Raw genomic sequence first — 20735 nt, forward strand, 5'->3', positions numbered from 1 at the left:
GAGCTAACAGGAAATAAATCTGAAAACATTCTTGCCTGGGATCATATTTTCTGAGCTGCACCCTAACCTCCACTCTGATTGGCTGAGGTTCTGTGTAGCAGGGTTCTGATTGGCCTAGCTATATTCTAAGCAGGGCTGTGAAAGAATGTCTCCTTAGGGCACAACATGGCACCACTAAACAAATCTGTGTAATTGCACCGTATGTGAAGCAACATATGAAAATCCCTGAGCCAAGGCTCTCCTGCGTGTCCCGGATGAGTCACTTCGGTTGGCGAGTGGCACGTTGGCTTGCACAAGTGCGCACAGGAAAAGCTCTCTTTCTGGCAGGAAGCGCCCGCTGCAGAACCCATAAATACTCAGGAGCAGCCTGCTTTGTGTTTCAGTGCCCAGCGGTAAAAATAGTCCCGTATCCCGGGGGAAGTGATGACGCGGGCGGGCAGCCTGCATCAGCATCAAAGCCTCATGGACCTTAATGATCACCATGGCAACAGATGCAGAGTGACGCAGGTGAGGATGGAAGAGATGGAGGGCGGTGGTAATTGGCTGGCTGTGGATATGTGTGCTGGTGTGTGGGTGAGTGATGTGTAGGTGGCGAGGAAGACGGTGGGCAGAAATGAAAAGTGAAGAGGAGATGATCCCATCTCAGAGATACTCTGTGATCGGAGACCCTTTGTTACGCACAGCCATTTAAATCAATCACCAGGCTTTTATAAACCATGAAGGAAGATGAATAAATGTGTTTTTTATGGGTTCATGATTTCACACATTGTGATCGTATCGGTGGGCACCCAACCAGAACCTGAAACAGGCGATGAATCATTCAATTTTAATCTAGATTTATAAGATAATGCTCTGTTAAACAATCTCAGCTGTATTCATAATTTATCCAAACGCATCCATCAGCGCATCCATAATGTGCAACCCAATTTGGCTCCTGTCAGAAGTCAAAACATTTGAACAAAACATTTATACAGGACTGCAGTCACCTCTACCTGGTCGAGCCCCAGGTGTATGCTGTCAGAACTTTATATATTTTTTTGTTAAAGAGCTAAATCAATAAAAAAAAGGGTTTCTTTGATACACATGTCAAATAAAGAGGAGATTTAAGCGTGGTTAAATGTACCCATGTTAAGTATCTTGTGTATGGATATATCAGGATTACATTGGAAGTATTCTTTAAAATTAAGATTAATTTAGAGGAAAAAGTCACTTTTAATTAGATCAAAATCAAAGTTAAATTTGACATCTTTAAAACCCCATTTGTGACCTAACTTTGAGTGTATGGTAGTCCTCTTTCAAAGTATTGCACCACGCATTATCATCAAGAGGGTAATTTCCTGATTGAAGGTAACTTCCATTATGTCATCACGGTGTCCATCACCAATAACCAGTCAAAGTGAAGAGTGATATGCAACGGAATGCTTTGTACTTGGAGGAAAAACAGTTCCTAAAAATGGCACCTATTTAATTTCCTTTCTGAAATCACAAGTGAGTGTGACACTTAGCGTTATGCCGGAAAGATCTGAATTGCCGGAAGCCTTCTACAGGACTACAGCAATATCATAGAAATACCCTGAAGACACAGTCCTGTATACACTCAATGACTAATGAACATCAAGTTGTGATATCCAAGCATACCACACTCATCTCATACCATTGAACCGCTTCTGAAGGAAATTTGCAAACATTTTACATACCTTTCAGAAAGAAAATATTGTTCTAAATCTATCTAACTTTTTAGGATACATGCACCTGTTTATAACATATCAGCCTAATACATTTTGGGTGGCGGTAACACAAGTCAACATCTCTTCTTCTCCACGCACTGCTACTCCTAACAAGCCATGACATGTTACTTTACTAGTTAGTCGAAAGACTAATTTAATTTGAAATGAACACCAAGTTAAAGCTCCCGTGTACCCAGCTCAAGATTTAGTTGATCAAACATATAAATACATAATGGTAGATTGAAACCCCAATGCAGTGTGAAGCTAGATAGAGATAATTCTCCTTTCTATTGTGGGCCTACAGCGCAAATTCTGTCAGAAATGACAGTTGACATTGGCGCCACCTGGTGGCTGCACTGGTGAGTGTGACTTATGAACAACTTGATTTACAACTAAAGACAAAGGCTTATATGTTATTTACATCCTGGACCTAAAGGTTTTGCTAAAGAAAATCTTTTACTACCTAGTGTGAGGTTGAATTTTCATTACTTCCCATTTCATAATCTCTCCGTTTGGGAGGTATGAGATCCACTTCAGACTATGAGTCGTACAGTGCATTGTACAGCTTAGATCACATCATCACAAACTGATAGATGGCTTGGATGGATTTGGGTTTGTTTGAGGTAAAGGGTTGATTTAAATTGAGATCATTAATAAGAGAAATCATTGCCAAGTTTTGTGGAGTGCATTCAACCCTTTAGCTCATCCTTAATGTGTTTCAGATGGGCCATTGACTAAAGATTTAGAATAGGCAGTTCAGCATAAACAGGCTTGAAATGCTCTTGCCAAAAGTACTACATGTCATCTATAAGGTTTAATTATCAAGTGGACAAACTTGCAGTTCCGATTAGCTAAGGTAACTTACCAATCATGACAGCCCTACTGTGAACATAATAAGGAGTGTCTGTGTTTCATTAGAGTAAAGTCTTTAAAGTGATGACTTCAGTTTCAATGTTTACATTTTAGATCAGAAACGCTTTAACAAAAGACACTTTATTTTCTTGTGTAAATAAATTACATTGTCTTCTCTTACAAAAATAAAAAGAAACCCTCCAACAGCAAACGTTGGACGTGCACATGTCAGACAAACGATGACAAATGAGTAGATTATTCGTTCCTGCCGTACGACAACGGTAACTAAAGTCTCCAGATATCCATACAATTTACCGATTGCGCTCCATCTCCCTTAAACTAAATGAACCACGCTAGTTTAAAAATAACATGAGAGGAAACACTGGACGCCATTTTAAAAATAATTATAAATTCAAAGAAACCACTGGAAGTTCAGGCGGAGATTCTTGCGGAGGATACCCAGGTTTGAAAAAAGCAAACATAAATCGAATGACAGCAGTAGCACCTGGACTAAACATGAACAGAAAGTCATTCAGAGATCATATAACGTAAGATGTACTTGGCAAACACCAACAACACAATTAAATCCAAACAGCTGTTGACTTTTCCATGAGCCAAGTATTAAAACTGATGTACTAGGCATCTTCATGGGTTCCTACGGTGGAACAAGGCTGTCTAGCAAGTGTTCCCAAAATCTCTCAAGGAAACAATGACTGTGCTTTTGTTTATTTGCAAATCTTCCATGTCAGCGGGAGTTAGCCGCTAACCTCTTCCAGCTAAGGGCTAACCGCTAATGGTGGAAGAGTGATGTGGTTCAGAGAAGTGCCTTTACCGGGGCCTCGGTTTGTAGCCTCCCAGCCGTTGGTGGTGGTGGTGATGGTGATGGGTGTCTGACAGACCTGTTGGGAGAGCAGGGCACTCTAGTGCTGGTTTTTCATGCCCCCCTGGGGCCTGCCAGGCTTCTTGTCTGGCTGCATCTGACCCCGGCCAGCGCCACCAGGCATCCCTCTGCCACGGCCGCCAAACAGACCTGGCCATAAAGAGAGAAAAGATGCACAAAGTGAGCTTCCAGGAGAGTTTAAACGGCCCATTGTCTTGCCATTTCAAAAACGTTCACTCTCTGGGCGAACCCCACATGGAAAGACCACTGCCTACAGTCCCTTTCACATTGTGATCTCATATCTCCAGTTTCCTACACACACCAACAAGTACATTCTCCACGGCTTCTAGTTAATTACTAACACAAGTATCAGGCCAGGGGACGGAAAAACGGAAGCTTCCATCCCACAGACAACCACCAATGTACCTCTGCCGGCTCCACCCCCACGACCTTTGCCTGGCTGGCCTTTGTTCTGCTGCATTCCTCCGCGGCCGCGGCCCTTGGACACCACCTCCTCCTTGACCATGTCGATGATCTCGTCAGGAATGCGCAGGTACTTGATGGTGCTGCCGCGTATGTAGCACTCAGGCATCCTCCAGAACTTATCTCCGTCCTGCAAAACAGGGTTAGCAAAACATACTTAACTTAATGCACAACTCAGGACACCCTGTCGCCTTATGGAAGGCTGTGGACATTGGGAGAAGGAAAAAGTATCATCAGAAACCCTAGCCATCTCACTATACCCCCCTCACTCCCCCCATGTCATTATTCGTTTTTGTTATGAACAGTCTTTGAGTGGTCAAGAGTCGACTTCCCTTCCCGCACACACAATCAGCTAAACATCTGAAAGTAGAGCCAAAACTCTGAACTTCTTTCAAGCTCCATGTCCACACACACACTGCCATAAGGAGAATATTACCCTGGAGGTGCAGATCACTTCTCTCAGGTTGATGTTCATCCAGTTGTCACAGCTCACCAGGTGACCGTTGTATGTCTCTCCGTTCTTCAACTCCACCAGCTGCCCAGAAACAAAGCGTTCACTCACGATATTACTCTAGACACATATTAACAACATACAAGTACAAATGAGAAATAACACATAATTCCACCACTCTTGAGACCTTACACTCTAGATGGATTTATTCAAATAAACATTTTCTGTGTTAGGGCACTTGTAGTATGGTGGGTCTTCCTTTCGTTACAGCACATCTCCACAGGCCTGCCCTTACCATTGACGAATATAGGAGCTGCGGTTCTGATTGGAAAGTTGCATGCTTTTCATTTGCATTTCCACAATATTGTCTTATAATCACATACTAGGGCTTGGAGTAAACAGTTGTATTTATTATTGTGAAACTCAAGAGGACTTGGTTTCTAACAACCATGCGTTATGCTGATAGAGAAATATTCGCTGAAGTGGTTTTATTAATCAATCCTTACCATCGGGTGGTTCTGGGCCGTCTTCAGCAACGAAAGAGGCAACTGGAAGGTAATCAGAGAGCAGGGATGTTATCGAAACAGCATACTGCTTCACATTACGCAGATCTGCCAACAAGGCTTGGCTGTAACGTTTCTGCTCACTATTTGTATTTAGGTCATTCATTTTCAAATTGTTAGCTGCTTCGTGAGATTTATTTAGTATCAGCGCGGGCCATTTTCTGGTTGTTAGCAAAATATAGCTAACGTTGACAATACATCGTGGACATTAGGACTATGTTAACCTAATCACCCAAATAGTTCACAACAAAATAGTTAATATGAACATCCTGCACATATATCTTTTTACAACCGCCAGCGAAATACTCACCATTTTTATAATATTTATGTGATTTTCACGCTGCTCTAAACAACTACACTGGACAGGACGCGGGGGATTTCTTCTTCACCTTACTTGATCAAACATACATAGGAATGTAGCGCCCCCTGCAGGTAACAATATACATACCAGAGATACTACCCCAATATCGCCCCCTACAGGTAACAATATACACAGCGACTACCCTCCGCCCCTACAATCTACATTGCTATTGCAGGCACACACCTCTACCCCATGCCAATAGGGGGGGATCGAGATGCACGTTTCCGCCGATCTGTCTATTATCAAACCCGGCCGCCCGGCTCTTGTTGGTTTGTTGCGTGTGTTTTCAGTTTCTTGTGTCAGTTGTGCTCTCAATGCTCATGTCACATTTAACTTTGCAAAATATACGAAACGAGGTATCTAAAGTCTGTCTCGTTGGGAGTTATTCATGTTAAGCCCTCAGGAATATATTTGAACATCGACTCGGCTCCCATGACCCCTAAGACAACTGCCGATTACTCTTAATTGAATCGAAATAGTTGCATGTGGTGGTGATAGTCACCAGTTTCTGCCTATGAAACACAATCGAAAGGAAGAGACTTTGGACCCGGATTTCATCAGCAATACTCCATGAACCGCATGTAATCATCTTCGACTCACTGTCTCCTGTTATAATAGTCCTCAATGTACCCAAGCTTGTACCCAAGCACAAAAATAGCAACTATGCTTCCAAGGGCAGGAAAGGACTTTTTGGTGCGAATCTCGTTTTATTCCAAACCCTTTTTTCAAGGGAGATACTTGATAGTCACAAACACTTTGAGCGGAGGAGGCATGTTGGCGCTCGGCGACTTTCTTCAGCAAACCCGTGAGAAGCGAAAGGATCCGGAGAGAGTTCGGGACTGGACACGGACAGGTGAGGCATCAGTGACTGCGCAATTATATTCGGTGGGTTTTATCAGCCCTTACACCTGAATAATGGTCTCTTCAAATCTGTTCTGCCCTACAGGACGCATGTTTGCAGTAGGATTTTCCATGGGACCAGTGCTGCACTACTGGTACGGCTGGCTGGATAAGTTCTACGTCGGCCATGCGTTGAAAACAGTCGGCAAGAAGGTTCTGGTGGATCAAATGGTGGCATCTCCGACCCTTGGACTGTGGTACTTTCTCGGTGAGAGTACTGAGGAGTCATTCATTTCCACAGCAAACGGCGGTATTTTATGATGGGATAAAACACAGGAACTAGTGCACAGATCCCAGCACAGTCCCTAAAATCGTTGTCACGTTCATAATCTTTCTTTATTCATGGCAGGTATGGGTGTTATGGAAGGTAAAACCTTATCCAAGGGATTGGAAGAGTTCAAGGACAAGTTCTGGGAGTTTATGCTGGTAAGAAGCTCCAAAACATTATGGGACGGCATTAGGGCAGAGGCTACATCCACCCAGACTACTTTGGAGTTAACTGACCTGAATGTATCTTTGCCGTAGGCCGACTGGTGTGTGTGGCCTGCCGCGCAGATGGTTAACTTCTACTTCCTGTCACCCAAATACCGCGTCATCTACGTCAACACCATCACCTTAGGTTGGGACACCTACCTGTCCTACCTGAAGCACAGGGTGAGTGCAGATCATTCCTCATCATTTCACCTGGAGCAAGCAAACTTTTATTTTTCACCATATTTGAAAAATGGGCCTTCATGCTATTGATAGTTTATTTATTTGCTAGAAATGTATATTAAATAATTTCTGTAAAACAATCCGGAGCATTAGGCTACTGTACTTTAGGCACATCGGTTAACAATGGTTAACAGTCTGTACTTTATGTAGCATGAGTACCTAAACTAATAGTTTGGGTTTGTTGTTGATGTTGCCAGGACGACAGGCCGCAGGCTGTGTCGGTTTCAGACTGTAGTACCCCGGACATACACCAGGAGGACCCTCAAACTGTTGACTCAACCAAGCCACAGGAGCAGGAAGTTTAGAGCAATAATCCAATATTCCTCATGAAGATGAACACTCTTTTGGTTTCTGTTCACCCGTACAATACACTTCCTGTCTTTGTTTCCCAGACAGGAAGTGAGGTAACAAAGCAGTAATCGACCTGCAGAAGGGCAGCTATGAGATTGTCAATGAGGAAGAATAGACAAGAACTGAGCTAGTTATTGACCTATTTACTGGATAGGTTATTCTGCCGGACAAAGTGTCGGACATAAAGATTATTGAACCACTAAGAGGGGAGAGGATCTGTGGGTCAGTTATTGTCATTAAGTCAATATGTTTTAATTATGTTTTTGCTGAAGTTTAAGACATCAAGCCCAGTGGTGGTTGATTCAATGACCAGCAAGAATGTCTAATTTTACACTCAATGAATGAATGACATCTGGTGTTAAAGGAACCTCACATAGTGACTTAGCCCCCAGCAACTTAAAGATATCAGGTCTCAGGTCAGAAACTGGGGTTGTACTCGGTCGATCAGATGACAACCTAACACTTACCAACTGCTAGCTAGACTTTATTCAGTAAAGCACTCTCCACTGCCAAGGTAACTGAATTCCCAGTTAAAGCTACTTTTTTTTTTAAACAAATTAATGCATTAATCATTCATTCAACATCCGTCCATGCAGAATTAGATGCAATTAATTACTGTATTACTATTTCAGACGAGTCAATTGTTTTGTCAAACCCGGCTTAATATTTGAAACCGTGCCTGACTTTTGGCCATGCAATGGTTAGAAGCTGTAGAAAATGTATACCTAATCTACAGAAAGTATTAAAGAATTTTTATTTAAAATATTTATTGTGAAGAAATTGTACGCAATATTTAAATTCCAAATATGCTGTCATACTGTTATATATATATATTGATAAATATATATAAAATAATTATTTCTGAACCTTGTTTGATGCCCAAATGTTTTTGTCTTTTGCAGTTTGGCTACATTTGAACTACCAGTAAAGGGATATTTAATGTTAGGCACAAAATGCCTATTCATGTCATTAATGAATACTGACTAATATGCATTTGCATTGACATTGCATTGAAATTAGTATAAAATAAGATCAGTCGGGAAAAATGCTGACCAGACGTTTGAAATGGACACCAGTTGAACCAGAGGCTAATAGTTAAGCCATTATCAAAAGGTCACCAATTGAGTGATTGGAACAGATGAAGAGCAGTCGTGTTCCCATCTTTTGCACTAGGAGGCAGCGGAGACCTTTGTTTGAAGCACACCGCTTTTAATAATTCGGCATCACTGTCCAGCCAGCGTACGACAGCAATCTACACTGCGTGTCCTGGCCTGTATAGACCTTTATTTAACCAGAAGTTTTCAGCTTTGATCAACAGAACAAACAAAGCTGGATTTTCCGTGAATGGGACGGACAAACATGTCTTGGCCTGTTAAAGAACTCTATTATACCCAACGTATTGTACTTCGATCAACATAATTAACTCAGCTGGATTTGCTGTGATGGGAAAAACTTGTGCACAAGCAGAATGACCAATTTTCATCCCCAATACTCCCAACGGAGCGCCCTATGGCGTCACAGCACTACGTGTCTTTACAGGCTCGGATTTGGTCATGAATGATCACAGGCAGTCTCACGTTTATTGTTTTTTAATGGATTTTTCCATAAACTACAATAGATGGCAAAATAACAATCCAAATACAGGCACAGATCGGTATAGTAATTCGTAAACCTACATCGGTGTGTCCCAGATCTTAGATGTATGACATTTTAACTAAAACTCTGCTCTTGCGTTTGAAGTATCGAAATATTTGTGAAATTTTGAAGCAAACCAGTGTCAAAAAATAACTTCTTGCATTAAGCTTAAAAGTGTTTGCACGGTTATAATTGTTAATAAATATATATATATATATATATATATATATATATATATATATATATATATATATATATATATATATATATATTTCATTTCACAATGCAACATTGTTTTATAATTGAACATTTGAGAAGACAGGATAAATTAAGGTTTGTGAAAGTAGACCTAAATAAAGTAGGCCACATACAAATAAAAAAGGTTATAATGCGTTTATGATGCACATATGTCGCAAAGCCTTTCACATTCATTGAAATTCGCACTTATGGGTTCAACCATTAACCCTTCAAAACAATCATCACCATCATCCCCGTTTCAATTCCGACATCGACTTTCCCTTGCCAAACCTCTTACCTCATGATGTCGATTCCAATACGTTACTTTTATCACATTCTACTTCTGGTCTTTGCTTTGAGTATCCTTTCACCAATCAACAGAAAGCTTACATAGGCCTACTTAAAAACATCATTGCTAATCAAATACAAAAACAATGCAAGAAGAAGAAACTTAGGCCCGGCCTTGTGAAGCATCTGAAACATTGTGCTTTAACCTGACAACATTCGCAAGTTGAAGTTGTGTATCTACATCATCACCGCGCTACGTACACCTGGACGGACTGCAGCACGGAGACAAACATAACCACACCATTTTGTGTGTGTTTTTATGCAACAAAGTGCACCAACAACTGAACCTATTCCACTTTGAATCGTCCAATCCCTCTACCTCTGGATGAACCCAGAGTTGTCTTTTCCTCTGCAGTTGTCCAATCCCTTACAGTTTGTGGGAGACATTTGTAACGTAAAAGTCAATGTAAAATATGGCACCACATAAACATGCATAATAATGATTTGTTATTACTCCAAAACCTTGTGTTGTGTCACCAGGCAGGTGACATTTCAATGGTGTCTACTGTACAGTCCACTCGACGTTTCAATAACGTTATTTAAAAGTTAACGTTTAGTCAGACAGAAAGAGGTCTTCTTCAGTGGTGTTTCCGGGGCGCTGTGCCAGACTATAACACATTTGAATATGAGTTATTATGGGCTATGTTGCAGGGTAAGGTGAGGGGGGGGGGGGGGGGGGGGTTCTGTGACCGTGTCCCATTGTCCGTCCATTGGCTGCTAAAGTATCAGTCACGGTGTGTTGGGAGGCGGGAAGGGGTCAGGGGTGAGGGTTAGGGATGGTCTCTCTACAGGTCGTCGCTCTCCACCAGCGCCCCGGGGGCCAGTTGGCCGGCATCAGGGAAAAAGGCGGCCTTCACGTCCAGCCCCCGCTCCGTCAGTGCTGCGTAGCGGCTAGTCGACGGACGCACCTTCCTGGGCTTGGGCTGGTTGGGCTGTTGCCATGGAGCTGAGGACACAAACAGAACGCTTAACGCTCGGATTGTTCACTGCTCCACACCCGTTTTGGATCGGGCTCCTCAATTACTGAATGTTAATGTAGAATATGTATAATTAAAATTTCTATAAACCTGGGGATGAAAGCTTTTTTGTTGCACATTTACTTGTGAGTTGTTGCTGGTGCCATGGCCTAATAATATCACTGTTCAGAATGATCCAGTGTTATCTTTTGCATTGGAGAAATAAAATCTATGACTACTGAACTCACTGTTGACGTCCAGACGTGCGGTGGTGGACACGATGCCCGCCTCGTTCTTGGCTGAGACTGTGTACCAGCCGGCGTCCTCCTTCATGGCCGGCTGGATGATCATACACAGGTAGCCACAGTTGTCCTGGTGCATGCTGGGAAGGACAAAGATAAGTTTAGTTGAGCAATAGCAAATTGTCTCCTTTTTTGTGTTCGAACCTATGGCCCTATATAGTGTGGATATGAACCAATGTGGGGTAATTCTTGCACCTACCTAACTCTGTTGTGAACCCACCTCACTCAGTCTGTGATGTGCACGTGGTTATGAACCTACTTCACTCAGTATATGTTGTGAGTTGGGACGTGAACCTACTCACTCTGTTATCTGTGGGGTTTGAACTAGAGCTGTCATTTAAACGCGTTATTAACGGCGTTAAAAAAATTCTTCGGCTCAAAACAAAGAAGCAGTAGCCTGACTGCTATGTTCAAATGACATTTGTTCAAAGCAGTCGTTTAATTGCACTATAGGCTCTTTTTTTGTATCGTCCTGTTTTGATCAGTATATGCCAATGTTGTTATCAATAAAAAATCATTTGCACAAGGCAAGCCGATGCACTTCACCATGTTGATAAGAGAATTAAAATGAGAAGAATTATGGGACAAAAAAATCAAGGGATATTTAGCATAGAAAAATTATTTGCGATTTAATCATGAGTTAACTATGACATTAATGCGATTAATCACGATTAAATATTTTAATCGCTTGACAGCTCTAGTTTGAACATATGACTCACTCGTACCACACTGCATTGTTTGTGGCTTTTGAACCTAACTCACTCTTTTCGTGTTATTCATCCGATTTGAACCCATTACCTCCCTTTATGTCACGTGTGGGGTTGTGAACCTACCTCACTCTCTCTGTGTTATGTGTGAGGGACTCGTTCTCCCTCTTCCAGAAGATCTGTGGGAAGGGCACGGCGGTGACCCGACACTCCAGACGTACGGGGTAACCCTCGGCAACGCTGGTGTTCTGCAGCTTCTCCACGAAGGATGGGGCCTTGTGCATCTCTTTGGCTGCAGAAACACCAAATCCTCCATGTTAATGCGTTTCCATGACAACATAATGAAATATTTATCTATATGTACCATGTGACGTCAAGATAACAGCCTTGTCAACAGCCTACAAATTAAGACTTTGGTCACTGTCTTTCTGTGCCAGACAACCACATTGATCCAAGTCACGGATTAATTTGGAACTCATTAGCCGTAAATACAAATGTTCTATTTCCTATTGATTTAATCTTGATCAACAACTGTTTTGCTTGTTTATAGTACCATTATATCTCAAGATTTCTCCCTTGATGAGTTTTTCCTTGCCCTGAAGAGAGTTAGAATTTATAGGGCGTCATAGAATGTACCGCACTTTGAGAGTGAACAGTGTTCAAGAACTCTCCAAATAAAACAATGGAATTGACCGGCAATGTAGCATCTGAAAAGCCAGATAAACAAGAGGGTCGTACCTGCGACAATGAGCTCCAGGTTGAAGGAGTTCTGTCCCGCCCGGTTACTGGCGATGCAGGTGTAGATGCCGGCGTCGCGGCTTGACACAGGCTCGACCACCAGCGAGTGGACGCCGTTCTCCCTGACCAGCATCTTGTGGGCGGAGTCTGGGCGGATGGTCTGCCCGTTGAGCTGCCAGAGAAGGTCGGGTGTGGGCAAGCCACTCACCTGTAGGAACACAGGTGTGTATGCTTAGTGCCCAAGAATGTTATCAACACAACGGCTGTGTTTCAACTAAATAGGTCCCGAACAAGCACATGATAGGTATCAAGGATGAAGTAAGCCCCCCCCCCCCCCCCCCTCAATTGTGACACAGTCAACATGTATAGCTGCTATTCATGGAGTAGATTCATGGAGCTCAGCCTTGGCACTTGGTGGCTGTTTAGGCTTGTAAAACGTGTGTACATTATGAGACCTATAATGTGTTTGTTAGCGGACCTGTTATATGCTCGTTAGGGGACTCATAATAAACTTGTTAGGAGTTAATAAAACTCCAGTGTTTGTGTTGTGGTTGTAAGTAGCAATCCAACCACCAGCCTATTTATAAAAATCCTTCGCTTTTCCAGTCCATGGAAAAGAGAGAGGAAAACCTGTAAAATGCCAATTTTTTTCCCAGCATGCTTCACTGCAGCCCAGCTCAGTGCTTTAGTAAGTTCACAAAGGTCACTCAACGCTAATTTGTGCCTTCGAGACATTTTTGTGAAAAGAAAAGTCTGGCTACTAAGCAACAACTCGGTCTATAAATAAATTCTGACTAAAAATATTGTTGATATTAAAGTCTGATTGATGTTGGCCAGAAAACCCTGACAAGTCTAAAGGACAAGCCTCACCAGAGAGTCTGTGAACCATGGAGATCTAGTTATTTCAGTAATTTATATATACATTTTATTTTAAGAAGACTGGGGAAAGCGAAAGGAGAGGATAACTGAATAGAGAGGAATTACTGCATAACTAACACAGCGTGATATGGCCTAATCCCTGAACAAGGATACTGGCTGGGAGATTGCATTACTCATGGATGTACTTTCTTGTTTGTCTCTGTGTAAAGAAACAGGAATGCCTGGGAGAGTGTGGACTGAAAGGGATTGTTCCAGAAGCAATACAGCTTCCAGGTTCCTTCTAAGTCTTATTTAGCGGCCCACAAACCCTCTATCTATCTCAGATCATTAATACTCTCTGCGTGTTATAAGGGCAGAATGGTGGGTAATGAGGATTAATTGTCAGTTAGCACAGACATTTAAGTACCAGGAGTGGATTAGTTTCCATTTTGGCTTGATTGTTGAATGAGTTGGAGTGTGATTGGTTATTGAAGGCTGATTATCGACTTATTGATGAAGGGATCAGGACAGTCTCTACCTTGCAGTCCATGCGACAGAGACGGCCCTCCTGGACGATGAGGTCACCTGGTGCCTGCAGGAAGTGGGGGCGGAAGTGGCGCTCCTGGATGTTCTCGTTCTCATCACCGCTGTCACGTGACCTGGACCTAGGCCTAGGGAGGGAGGGAGGGAGGGAGGGAGGGAGGGAGGGAGGGAGGGAGAGAGAGAGAGAGAGAGAGAGAGAGAGAGAGAGAGAGAGAGAGAGAGAGAGAGAGAGAGAGAGAGAGAGAGAGAGAGAGAGAGAGAGAGAGAGAGAGAGAGATCTGTTTTTGCTCAAAGTGCCTAAATAGCTAAATTGATTGTGTGTGTGTGTGTGTGTGTGTGTGTGTGTGTGTGTGTGTGTGTGTGTGTGTGTGTGTGTGTGTGTGTGTGTGTTTGTGTGTGTGTGTGTGTGTGTGTGTATTTGAAACTCACCTGCGGCTGTGTCCAGGAGTGGAGCGTTGGCTCCGCCCCCTCTGGTTCACTGCCTGAACCATCATCCTGCCAGTGCAGCTCATTTTCCCCTGGTAGAGAGACCCCCGTTAGCAAAGAGAGAGGGAGAGAGATGAGAAAAGAGAGAGATTATAAAGAGAGAGAGAGGAAAAGAAAGAGAGAGTTAATGACTTTCCGACACTTGACCAGAGGGGAACAGGAAGTCGGGCGTGTGAGCTGTTTGACTTCCTCTTGGAATGCCTCTGCATCAATGCCTTTTCCTCTTCCTGCTGGCATCCTTTTCTCTCTAATGAGTCCTTGCATACCTGACCTGACCAATGACCCAGTAATGAACCTAGATCTTTTATACAAAAATTTGAAAGGTCTCATATGGTCCTGTATAAATGCACAGACAAATGATTCCTAGCCATGAGAGAACCACTAATCACTTTGTATTTGTGCACTTTTTGCAATATGCTTGTGTTTGATTCGGTTAATTGTTGAGGCAGATATGAAATTCAAAGTTGTTGAAAAATCTTTACAAAAGTTAAAAATTTAAAGACTCTAAAATTGAATATCTTTCTTAAATCTCTGGTTGTTTTGCCTGTGGTACCTGTGGGTTGGCAGCCATGATGGTGTAGTTGCCGTCATCGTCCAGCAGGGCGGCAGCGGTGTGCAGGGAACAGGTTCCGTCCGCCTCGCGGCTGATCCGGTAGTGTTCGCTCCTCTTGGAGATCTGCTTGCCGTCTTTAAACCAGTAAATCTGCACCACACACACAAAACCACACACACACACACACACACACACACACACACACACACACACACACACACACACACACACACACACACACACACACACACACACACACACACACACACACACACACACAAAAGACAAAAGGAATCAAAGACAATAACACCACATCCTATACTGCCCAATCACATGTGGAAACGAAATTTTACACGATTGCTAAATTACATTGATGAAATCAAAAATGTGCGAAATAATCCCACATTTCACAACTCTATTATTCCAGCAGAACCCACTACCTTAGGTTTGGGGTCTCCGTGGACCTTGCAGGTGAAGGTAACGGGCATGCCCTCGAACACCTTGAGGTGCTTCAGCTTGTGAGCATAGGAGGGCGGGGCCCCTGTGCCATCCGCGTCTTCGTCGTGCTGCACGTCGTCGTCCGACTCCTCCACCGGCGAGCGCTCCAGACGGAACTCGATCTCACTGATCAGACGCTGCTCGAAGCTGGATACCTTGTACTCCTGAGGGAGAGGGAGAGACACATGGGGGGGGGGGGGAGGAGAGAGAGAGAGAGAGAGAGAGAGAGAGAGAGAGAGAGAGAGAGAGAGAGAGAGAGAGAGAGAGAGAGAGAGAGAGAGAGGAATGGAGAGAGACATGGAGAGGGACATGGAGAGAGAGAGAGAGAGAGAGAGAGAGAGAGAGAGAGAGAGAGAGAGAGAGAGAGAGAGAGAGAGAGAGAGAGAGAGAGAGAGAGAGGAATGGAGAGAGACATGGAGAGGGACATGGAGAGAGAGAGAGAGAGAGAGAGAGAGAGAGAGAGAGAGAGAGAGAGAGAGAGAGAGAGAGAGAGAAAGCGATGGAGGGAGACAGAGAGAGAGTGACATGGAGAGAGATAGAGATAGAAAGACAAAGACAGACAAGTTTGTTAAAGATACAGTAGCATGTATTGACTAAACTCTCTCTTTTTGAACAGTACACTTTATCACGTTTATATTGTATTATAAGGGAAAATCCAAATCAAATAAATAAAAAAAGATATAGTAGCTAGTATTTTTGCCGTAACCCTAAACTGAGGCATTTCAACGTAAAACAGGACATGTGGGACCACCAAAGCAGAAGGGATTGAGAGAGCGCTTGTGTTATACAAAGTATTTGTTGTTTTATGGAGTTAGAATCATGCCAAAACCCCGCACACACGTTTTGCGTGTGTGCGGGGTTTTGGCATGATTCTAACTCCATATTGTTTGAATACTTTGCCCGTCTTGGACTTGGTGACTGAATCACGAGAGGAGAGGAGCCATTTACCAAACCATCACTGCTGCCACCGCAGAGCCACTCAGCCAATAGAAAACCAGTTTAGAGTAAGGCGCGGTGACTCTCAAAAGCCCCAAATTAATAAATGAAAGCGCAATTATGATAGGTAAAGGTGCCGTCACTTTGCAATCTAATTAATACTGACATCATTTTTGAAAATCATCATATTTTCCGAACACGCAATCCGGTTTCGGGTCGACAGACATCCAACACAAACATGGCGATAGCGTGTATAATAGACACGAAAGGTGCATCCTTCCGGCATGAAACCTTTGGAACTATATCAAAGCTATAGGCCTGGTAATGAAGGGAGGGACCACATGTCCTAACCCGCCGATTGGCCCCTTGCACAATTCCGGGACGCCAGTGATCCCGTATGCCATTATTCACCACGAGACATAAAACACCCCGACCGGCTCTGCCCAAAAATTTCCACCCAGCCATCAAGTTGTCTTCATCCTGAGCCAGAATGTTGCCTTACTCCTTTCTCCTTTCTCCTCCTTATTCCTTCTCTCCTCCCTCTCCCCCCTCCAGGGCAAATCTGTCATCCTCTGTAGCTCCAGCGGGGGAACATCTGCCCCGGCGCGGGGCTCCGATGACACACCCAGCCCATAATGACAGGCCTGCCGCCCAGCTGCAGAAACAGCCCCTGTCAGCCATCCCACCAGCACCGCCTCAAGTCCCCTGTGACATCATCATCTAGCCATCTATCTCTCATCTATTTCTGGGAGCAGAGGGTATTTTTTTAGAAAGGATTCATTTTATAGATATGTAACAGTTATTTATTTTAGCAAGGCATTGGCAAAAAATTGTTTATTGAATGGATCCCCATTAGCTGACGCCGCGGCGGCAGCTAGTCTTCCTGGGGTCCTATTCCGCCCGGAGACGGCTAAATAAAATGTCCTCAGAACGACACATAAAATGTAAGCCTCGATGTTGCGGAGGCTGTCAATCATATGTTAAAAGTGTTTTCATTTTGCGCCACAGGTCTTTAAAGGGTGCTTTTAAACAAGTTCAATCAATCATACGGGTTCAAGGTTCTGAAAGATACTTTATCATTCCTAGGTCAACACACTCTTGACACCGGTTCAACCAAGTGGCGCTACCGCCTATTCACCCCCCGAGCAGATTAAACAAACAGTTATGTAACCGTAGCAACAAGCGGCATTATGACACCCTTATCAAATACCTTATCAGGTCATTCTCATACTAGAAGCATTGGGAACAGTTCTAATACTTCAATGTAACGTCCACACACAGGCCTACACACACACACTCACACGCAAACACATACACAAACACATACACACAAACATACACACACTTTTTTAAAGGTGGGAGGTAGGAGTTTTTATGAACCTTTTGCGTCAGAGGCTTAGAAACTTTGTTACCTACCTCCATATCAGAGTAGAGAAGAGATAGATTTCGAGAGGGATAAGGATATAGAGAGGCAGAGAGAGAGTGAAATATAATTGAGCATATGAGATAAGAGAGTGACCCTTTGTAGAAGCTGCTGCTACTAAGAACCTCATTCTATCAGGAGATTTGTTAGTCCAAAACAAATAACTGGAACAGTATTTTAATGAGCAGTGGTTTGGCTGTAAACTAGTGTGTTCAAAGAGGGGTTTCTAACACAAACGTTTCTTGTGGTTCACATGTTGTGTACAAGAACACAAAACATGCTCTTGAAAAGGGTTTTCTGTGTGTGGCGGTGAAGATTGAAGGGGGCTGCGGTTGGGGTGTGTCAAGGTTTATAGATAAAAGCTGACAATAAATCCATCGGCAAGGCATTAGAAGTCAAACATGATACATGCTGCTCAGTCTTTAACATGCCTGGATAATAGGTCAAGTTACTTGCGTTTCTAGATGAGTTTGTGTTTATGTGGGTGTGTTTTGTGTTCACGTGCGTATGTTTATGTGTGTATTGTGTGTGTGTGTGTGTGTGTGTGTGTGTGTGTGTGTGTGTGTGTGTGTGTGTGTGTGTGTGTGTGTGTGTGTGTGTGTGTGTGTTTTGTGTTTATGCGTTTGTGGGTGTTACCTGCGTTGGGGTCTCCTCCTCTGTTTCTTGCGTGTTTAAGACACTGGCAGCGTTGTCGGCCCCCAGCAGGCGACGTGCCATCTTCTCCTCATAGGTTAACCTCTAGAAGCAGCGTTTAGTGGGTCAGTCACAACACACACTTGCAGCTTCAACTTTAACTAAGTTTAACGAGTGAGTCAATCAAAATGCGTTTTAGCTTTCACCGAATTTCATAGTGTGTGTGTGTGTGTGTGTGTGTGTGTGTGTGTGTGTGTGTGTGTGTGTGTGTGTGTTTGTGTGTGTTTGTGTGTGTGTGTTTGTGATTAATATCGTACTGCACTATGTTTGTTAATCAATGTTAATCTTTTTTTATTATTAACCCATTCATATAATTAAAATCCCCAAAAGTCATACAGCTGCACTAATGTATACCAGTGCACGAACATGTGTCGCACAATCACAAACACACACACACACACACACACACACACACACACACACACACACACACACACACACACACACACACACACACACACACACACACACACACACACACACACACAAACACACACACACACACACACACACACACAACCCCACCTGTTGGCCATTGCTGAGGCGTTCCTCCTTGAAGCGCAGCTTCCTCTCCAGGTCCTGGATCACGGCGTCTTTGGAGCCCTGGATGTCCGAGTCCGAGGTCGCCCGCGGGGTCCTGTTCAGGGAGGGTTTCCTTGGCAACGCCCTGCTGGAGCACAACCAAACATCATCACACATATACATGCACACACCCTTCCTGTGGCACTTTCACTTCCTGTTCTCATATTTGTCAATTGAGTGAAAGATAATTTACTAATTTGACTAAGGCACACAGTGGAGAGAGAGAGAGAGAGAGAGAGAGAGAGAGAGAGTGAGTTTTATTTGAGTTTAATTGAATTGAATTGAATAGAGAAGGAATCTTAAGGGAGGTTGAAATTATCTTTTAGTCTTTTCTCCACATTTACCGTCACAGGAAAAGCATTTTTGGTAATTGCATCCTTCTCGTGAGAACATTTGTTTACAAACACCAGAGAACATCATATTTGTTTTTCTAAAAGGAATTCAACTTGGCTGACGTCCAAAACACTCAAATAAACAGCAAATGGTGTGCCGTTCGGAAACAGTTTACAGGTCATAAAGTTGACAGCTCTGACATTGTATGAGCAAGAACACCTTTCATTCCATAGTCATAATATTTTCTTTCCATATTAGGGCTAAAAATCTTGCACCTTGACTTGCTGTGTGTGTGTGTGTGTGTGTGTGTGTGTGTGTGTACAATACCTAGTCTGTGTTTTTTTTCTTGTAAACGCGTTGCATAAAAATGTAAACATTCATTTGTTTGTTGGAGCAGACCCCCTGCGCCACATTAGTCTCATTACATAACACAAACACACGCCGTCCCGCCCATGCACACACACACTCTCACACACACACACACACACACACACACACACACACACACACACACACACACTCTCAAACACACACACACACTCACACTCACACTCACACTCACACTCACACTCACACTCACACAAAACAGGAGCCCGGTATTGGAACTAGAAGATTAGAATTAGAAGATAAGATAAAGTGGAAGCGATGAGGTAATGACGTGGGCTCAGGTCATGCTGTGTGGGGAGGTGCGAGGACCTACACGGTGCTGTTGCCCCTGGGCAGCCCCATGGCGTTGACCACCGGGCTGGACGGGGTCCGGGGACTGGAGGGGCTGGAGGGAAGCATGGAGGACAGGTAGCTGGAGGCCGGGGAGGGGGGCACGGAGCTGAAAGGAGAGGAGGTGTTGGAGCGGGCCGGGGAGGAGGTGGGAGGGGAGGGCAGGCAGGGGGGAGGAGGGGGAGGAGGGGGAGGTGGGGGAGGGGGGAAGTCGTTGGCGGAGCTCGAGGGGGAGGACAAGCCACTGGAGGAGCTGAAGAAGGGAGGAGGGGGCGGGGGGAAGGAGGGGGAGACGGGGGAGTCCAGGCTGGAGGTCTTGGTGAAGGGAGGCAGGGTGACTCTGCTGAATGGCTTGTTGGAGGGGAGGGGAGACATGGGGGAGGAGACGCTGGAGGTGGAGGAGCTCGAGGACTGGGTGACGTAGCCCCCCCCGAGGGGCCCGCTGGTGCCCAGGGGCCCGCCGGCCCCGGGGACCTGGGCGGCGATGAACTGCTTTGGCCGGGCGTAGTTGAAGGTGCTGGTCTGCATGGTAGCGCTGGTCTCTAACTCCTGGTTGGACGGAGGAGGGGGCAGCGGCGGGGACGGCGGCGCAGGTGGAGGAGGTGCTTCCTGTGGTGGATGCTGCTGCTGCGCCGGAGGCGGGACTTCCTGTTGCTGCTGCCAATTGTCTGCTTCCTGCTGTTCCAGGAGGATCTGCTCTTGCAGCTGTTTGAGCTGGGCAGCGTTCCTGGAAAGAAGACACTCAGGATTAGTGATAGCTCATCATCAGAAAATGCCTGCCAACATCACTCATCCAAGCACCAAACCTCGAAAATAGATTACCAAGATATTTCACTGGTTAAATATGCATATATGCTGTTGCGAGAGGTTCTATCCGATAGTTTCTCAGTGGGGTGGTGGGGTTTTTG

At 44.2% G+C, this 20735-nt stretch overlaps 3 protein-coding genes across 4 annotated transcripts in view; 1 reads left to right on the plus strand and 2 right to left on the minus strand.

Moving 5' to 3' along the window:
• Positions 1 to 2990: 2990 nt before the first annotated feature.
• lsm4 (LSM4 homolog, U6 small nuclear RNA and mRNA degradation associated) lies at positions 2991 to 5372 on the minus strand. Its single transcript, XM_056603509.1, has 5 exons — positions 5267 to 5372; positions 4900 to 4941; positions 4379 to 4477; positions 3886 to 4072; positions 2991 to 3609 (listed from the first exon to the last, which is right to left on the minus strand). Exons 1-5 carry the CDS (start codon positions 5267 to 5269, stop codon positions 3500 to 3502), a joined length of 441 nt encoding a protein of 146 aa, XP_056459484.1. The 5' UTR covers positions 5270 to 5372; the 3' UTR covers positions 2991 to 3499.
• A 141-nt stretch (positions 5373 to 5513) lies between these two features.
• Positions 5514 to 9191, plus strand: mpv17l2 (MPV17 mitochondrial inner membrane protein like 2). The gene is made up of 5 exons (XM_056603508.1): positions 5514 to 6170; positions 6264 to 6425; positions 6567 to 6643; positions 6743 to 6871; positions 7129 to 9191. Exons 1-5 carry the CDS (start codon positions 5942 to 5944, stop codon positions 7234 to 7236), a joined length of 705 nt encoding a protein of 234 aa, XP_056459483.1. The 5' UTR covers positions 5514 to 5941; the 3' UTR covers positions 7237 to 9191.
• palld (palladin, cytoskeletal associated protein) overlaps positions 6998 to 20735 on the minus strand; it is a 42969-nt gene continuing 29231 nt past the window's right edge. Inside the window, exons 13-23 of one of the 2 annotated variants that reach the window (XM_056603499.1) lie at positions 19811 to 20554; positions 18721 to 18865; positions 18139 to 18240; positions 15086 to 15307; positions 14646 to 14795; positions 14036 to 14124; positions 13602 to 13734; positions 12206 to 12413; positions 11594 to 11759; positions 10707 to 10840; positions 6998 to 10448 (exon numbers count right to left, since the gene is read on the minus strand). In XM_056603499.1, the coding sequence (XP_056459474.1) occupies positions 10288 to 10448; positions 10707 to 10840; positions 11594 to 11759; positions 12206 to 12413; positions 13602 to 13734; positions 14036 to 14124; positions 14646 to 14795; positions 15086 to 15307; positions 18139 to 18240; positions 18721 to 18865; positions 19811 to 20554 (2254 nt within the window). In that variant the 3' untranslated portion in view covers positions 6998 to 10287. The remainder of the gene's footprint in view (positions 10449 to 10706; positions 10841 to 11593; positions 11760 to 12205; positions 12414 to 13601; positions 13735 to 14035; positions 14125 to 14645; positions 14796 to 15085; positions 15308 to 18138; positions 18241 to 18720; positions 18866 to 19810; positions 20555 to 20735) is intronic. The other variant, XM_056603498.1, reaches the window with a different exon arrangement.

The sequence above is a fragment of the Gadus chalcogrammus genome, chromosome 12 (genome assembly GCF_026213295.1).
Source record: "Gadus chalcogrammus isolate NIFS_2021 chromosome 12, NIFS_Gcha_1.0, whole genome shotgun sequence".
NCBI lineage: Eukaryota > Metazoa > Chordata > Actinopteri > Gadiformes > Gadidae > Gadus > Gadus chalcogrammus.

Bases quoted from the DNA above. Each gene is read 5' to 3' on its own strand.
- lsm4 (XM_056603509.1), bottom strand. The intron at 4,073-4,378 runs GTAATATTCTCC...CCTGTTTTGCAG, and splicing joins AAGTGATCTGCACCTCCAGG to GACGGAGATAAGTTCTGGAG. The intron at 3,610-3,885 runs GTACATTGGTGG...CTTTATGGCCAG, and splicing joins TGGGGGTGGAGCCGGCAGAG to GTCTGTTTGGCGGCCGTGGC.
- mpv17l2 (XM_056603508.1), top strand. From the start codon at position 5,942: ATGTACCCAAGCTTGTACCCAAGCACAAAAATAGCAACTATGCTTCCA. The intron at 6,426-6,566 runs GTGAGAGTACTG...TATTCATGGCAG, and splicing joins TGGACTGTGGTACTTTCTCG to GTATGGGTGTTATGGAAGGT. The intron at 6,644-6,742 runs GTAAGAAGCTCC...TCTTTGCCGTAG, and splicing joins AGTTCTGGGAGTTTATGCTG to GCCGACTGGTGTGTGTGGCC.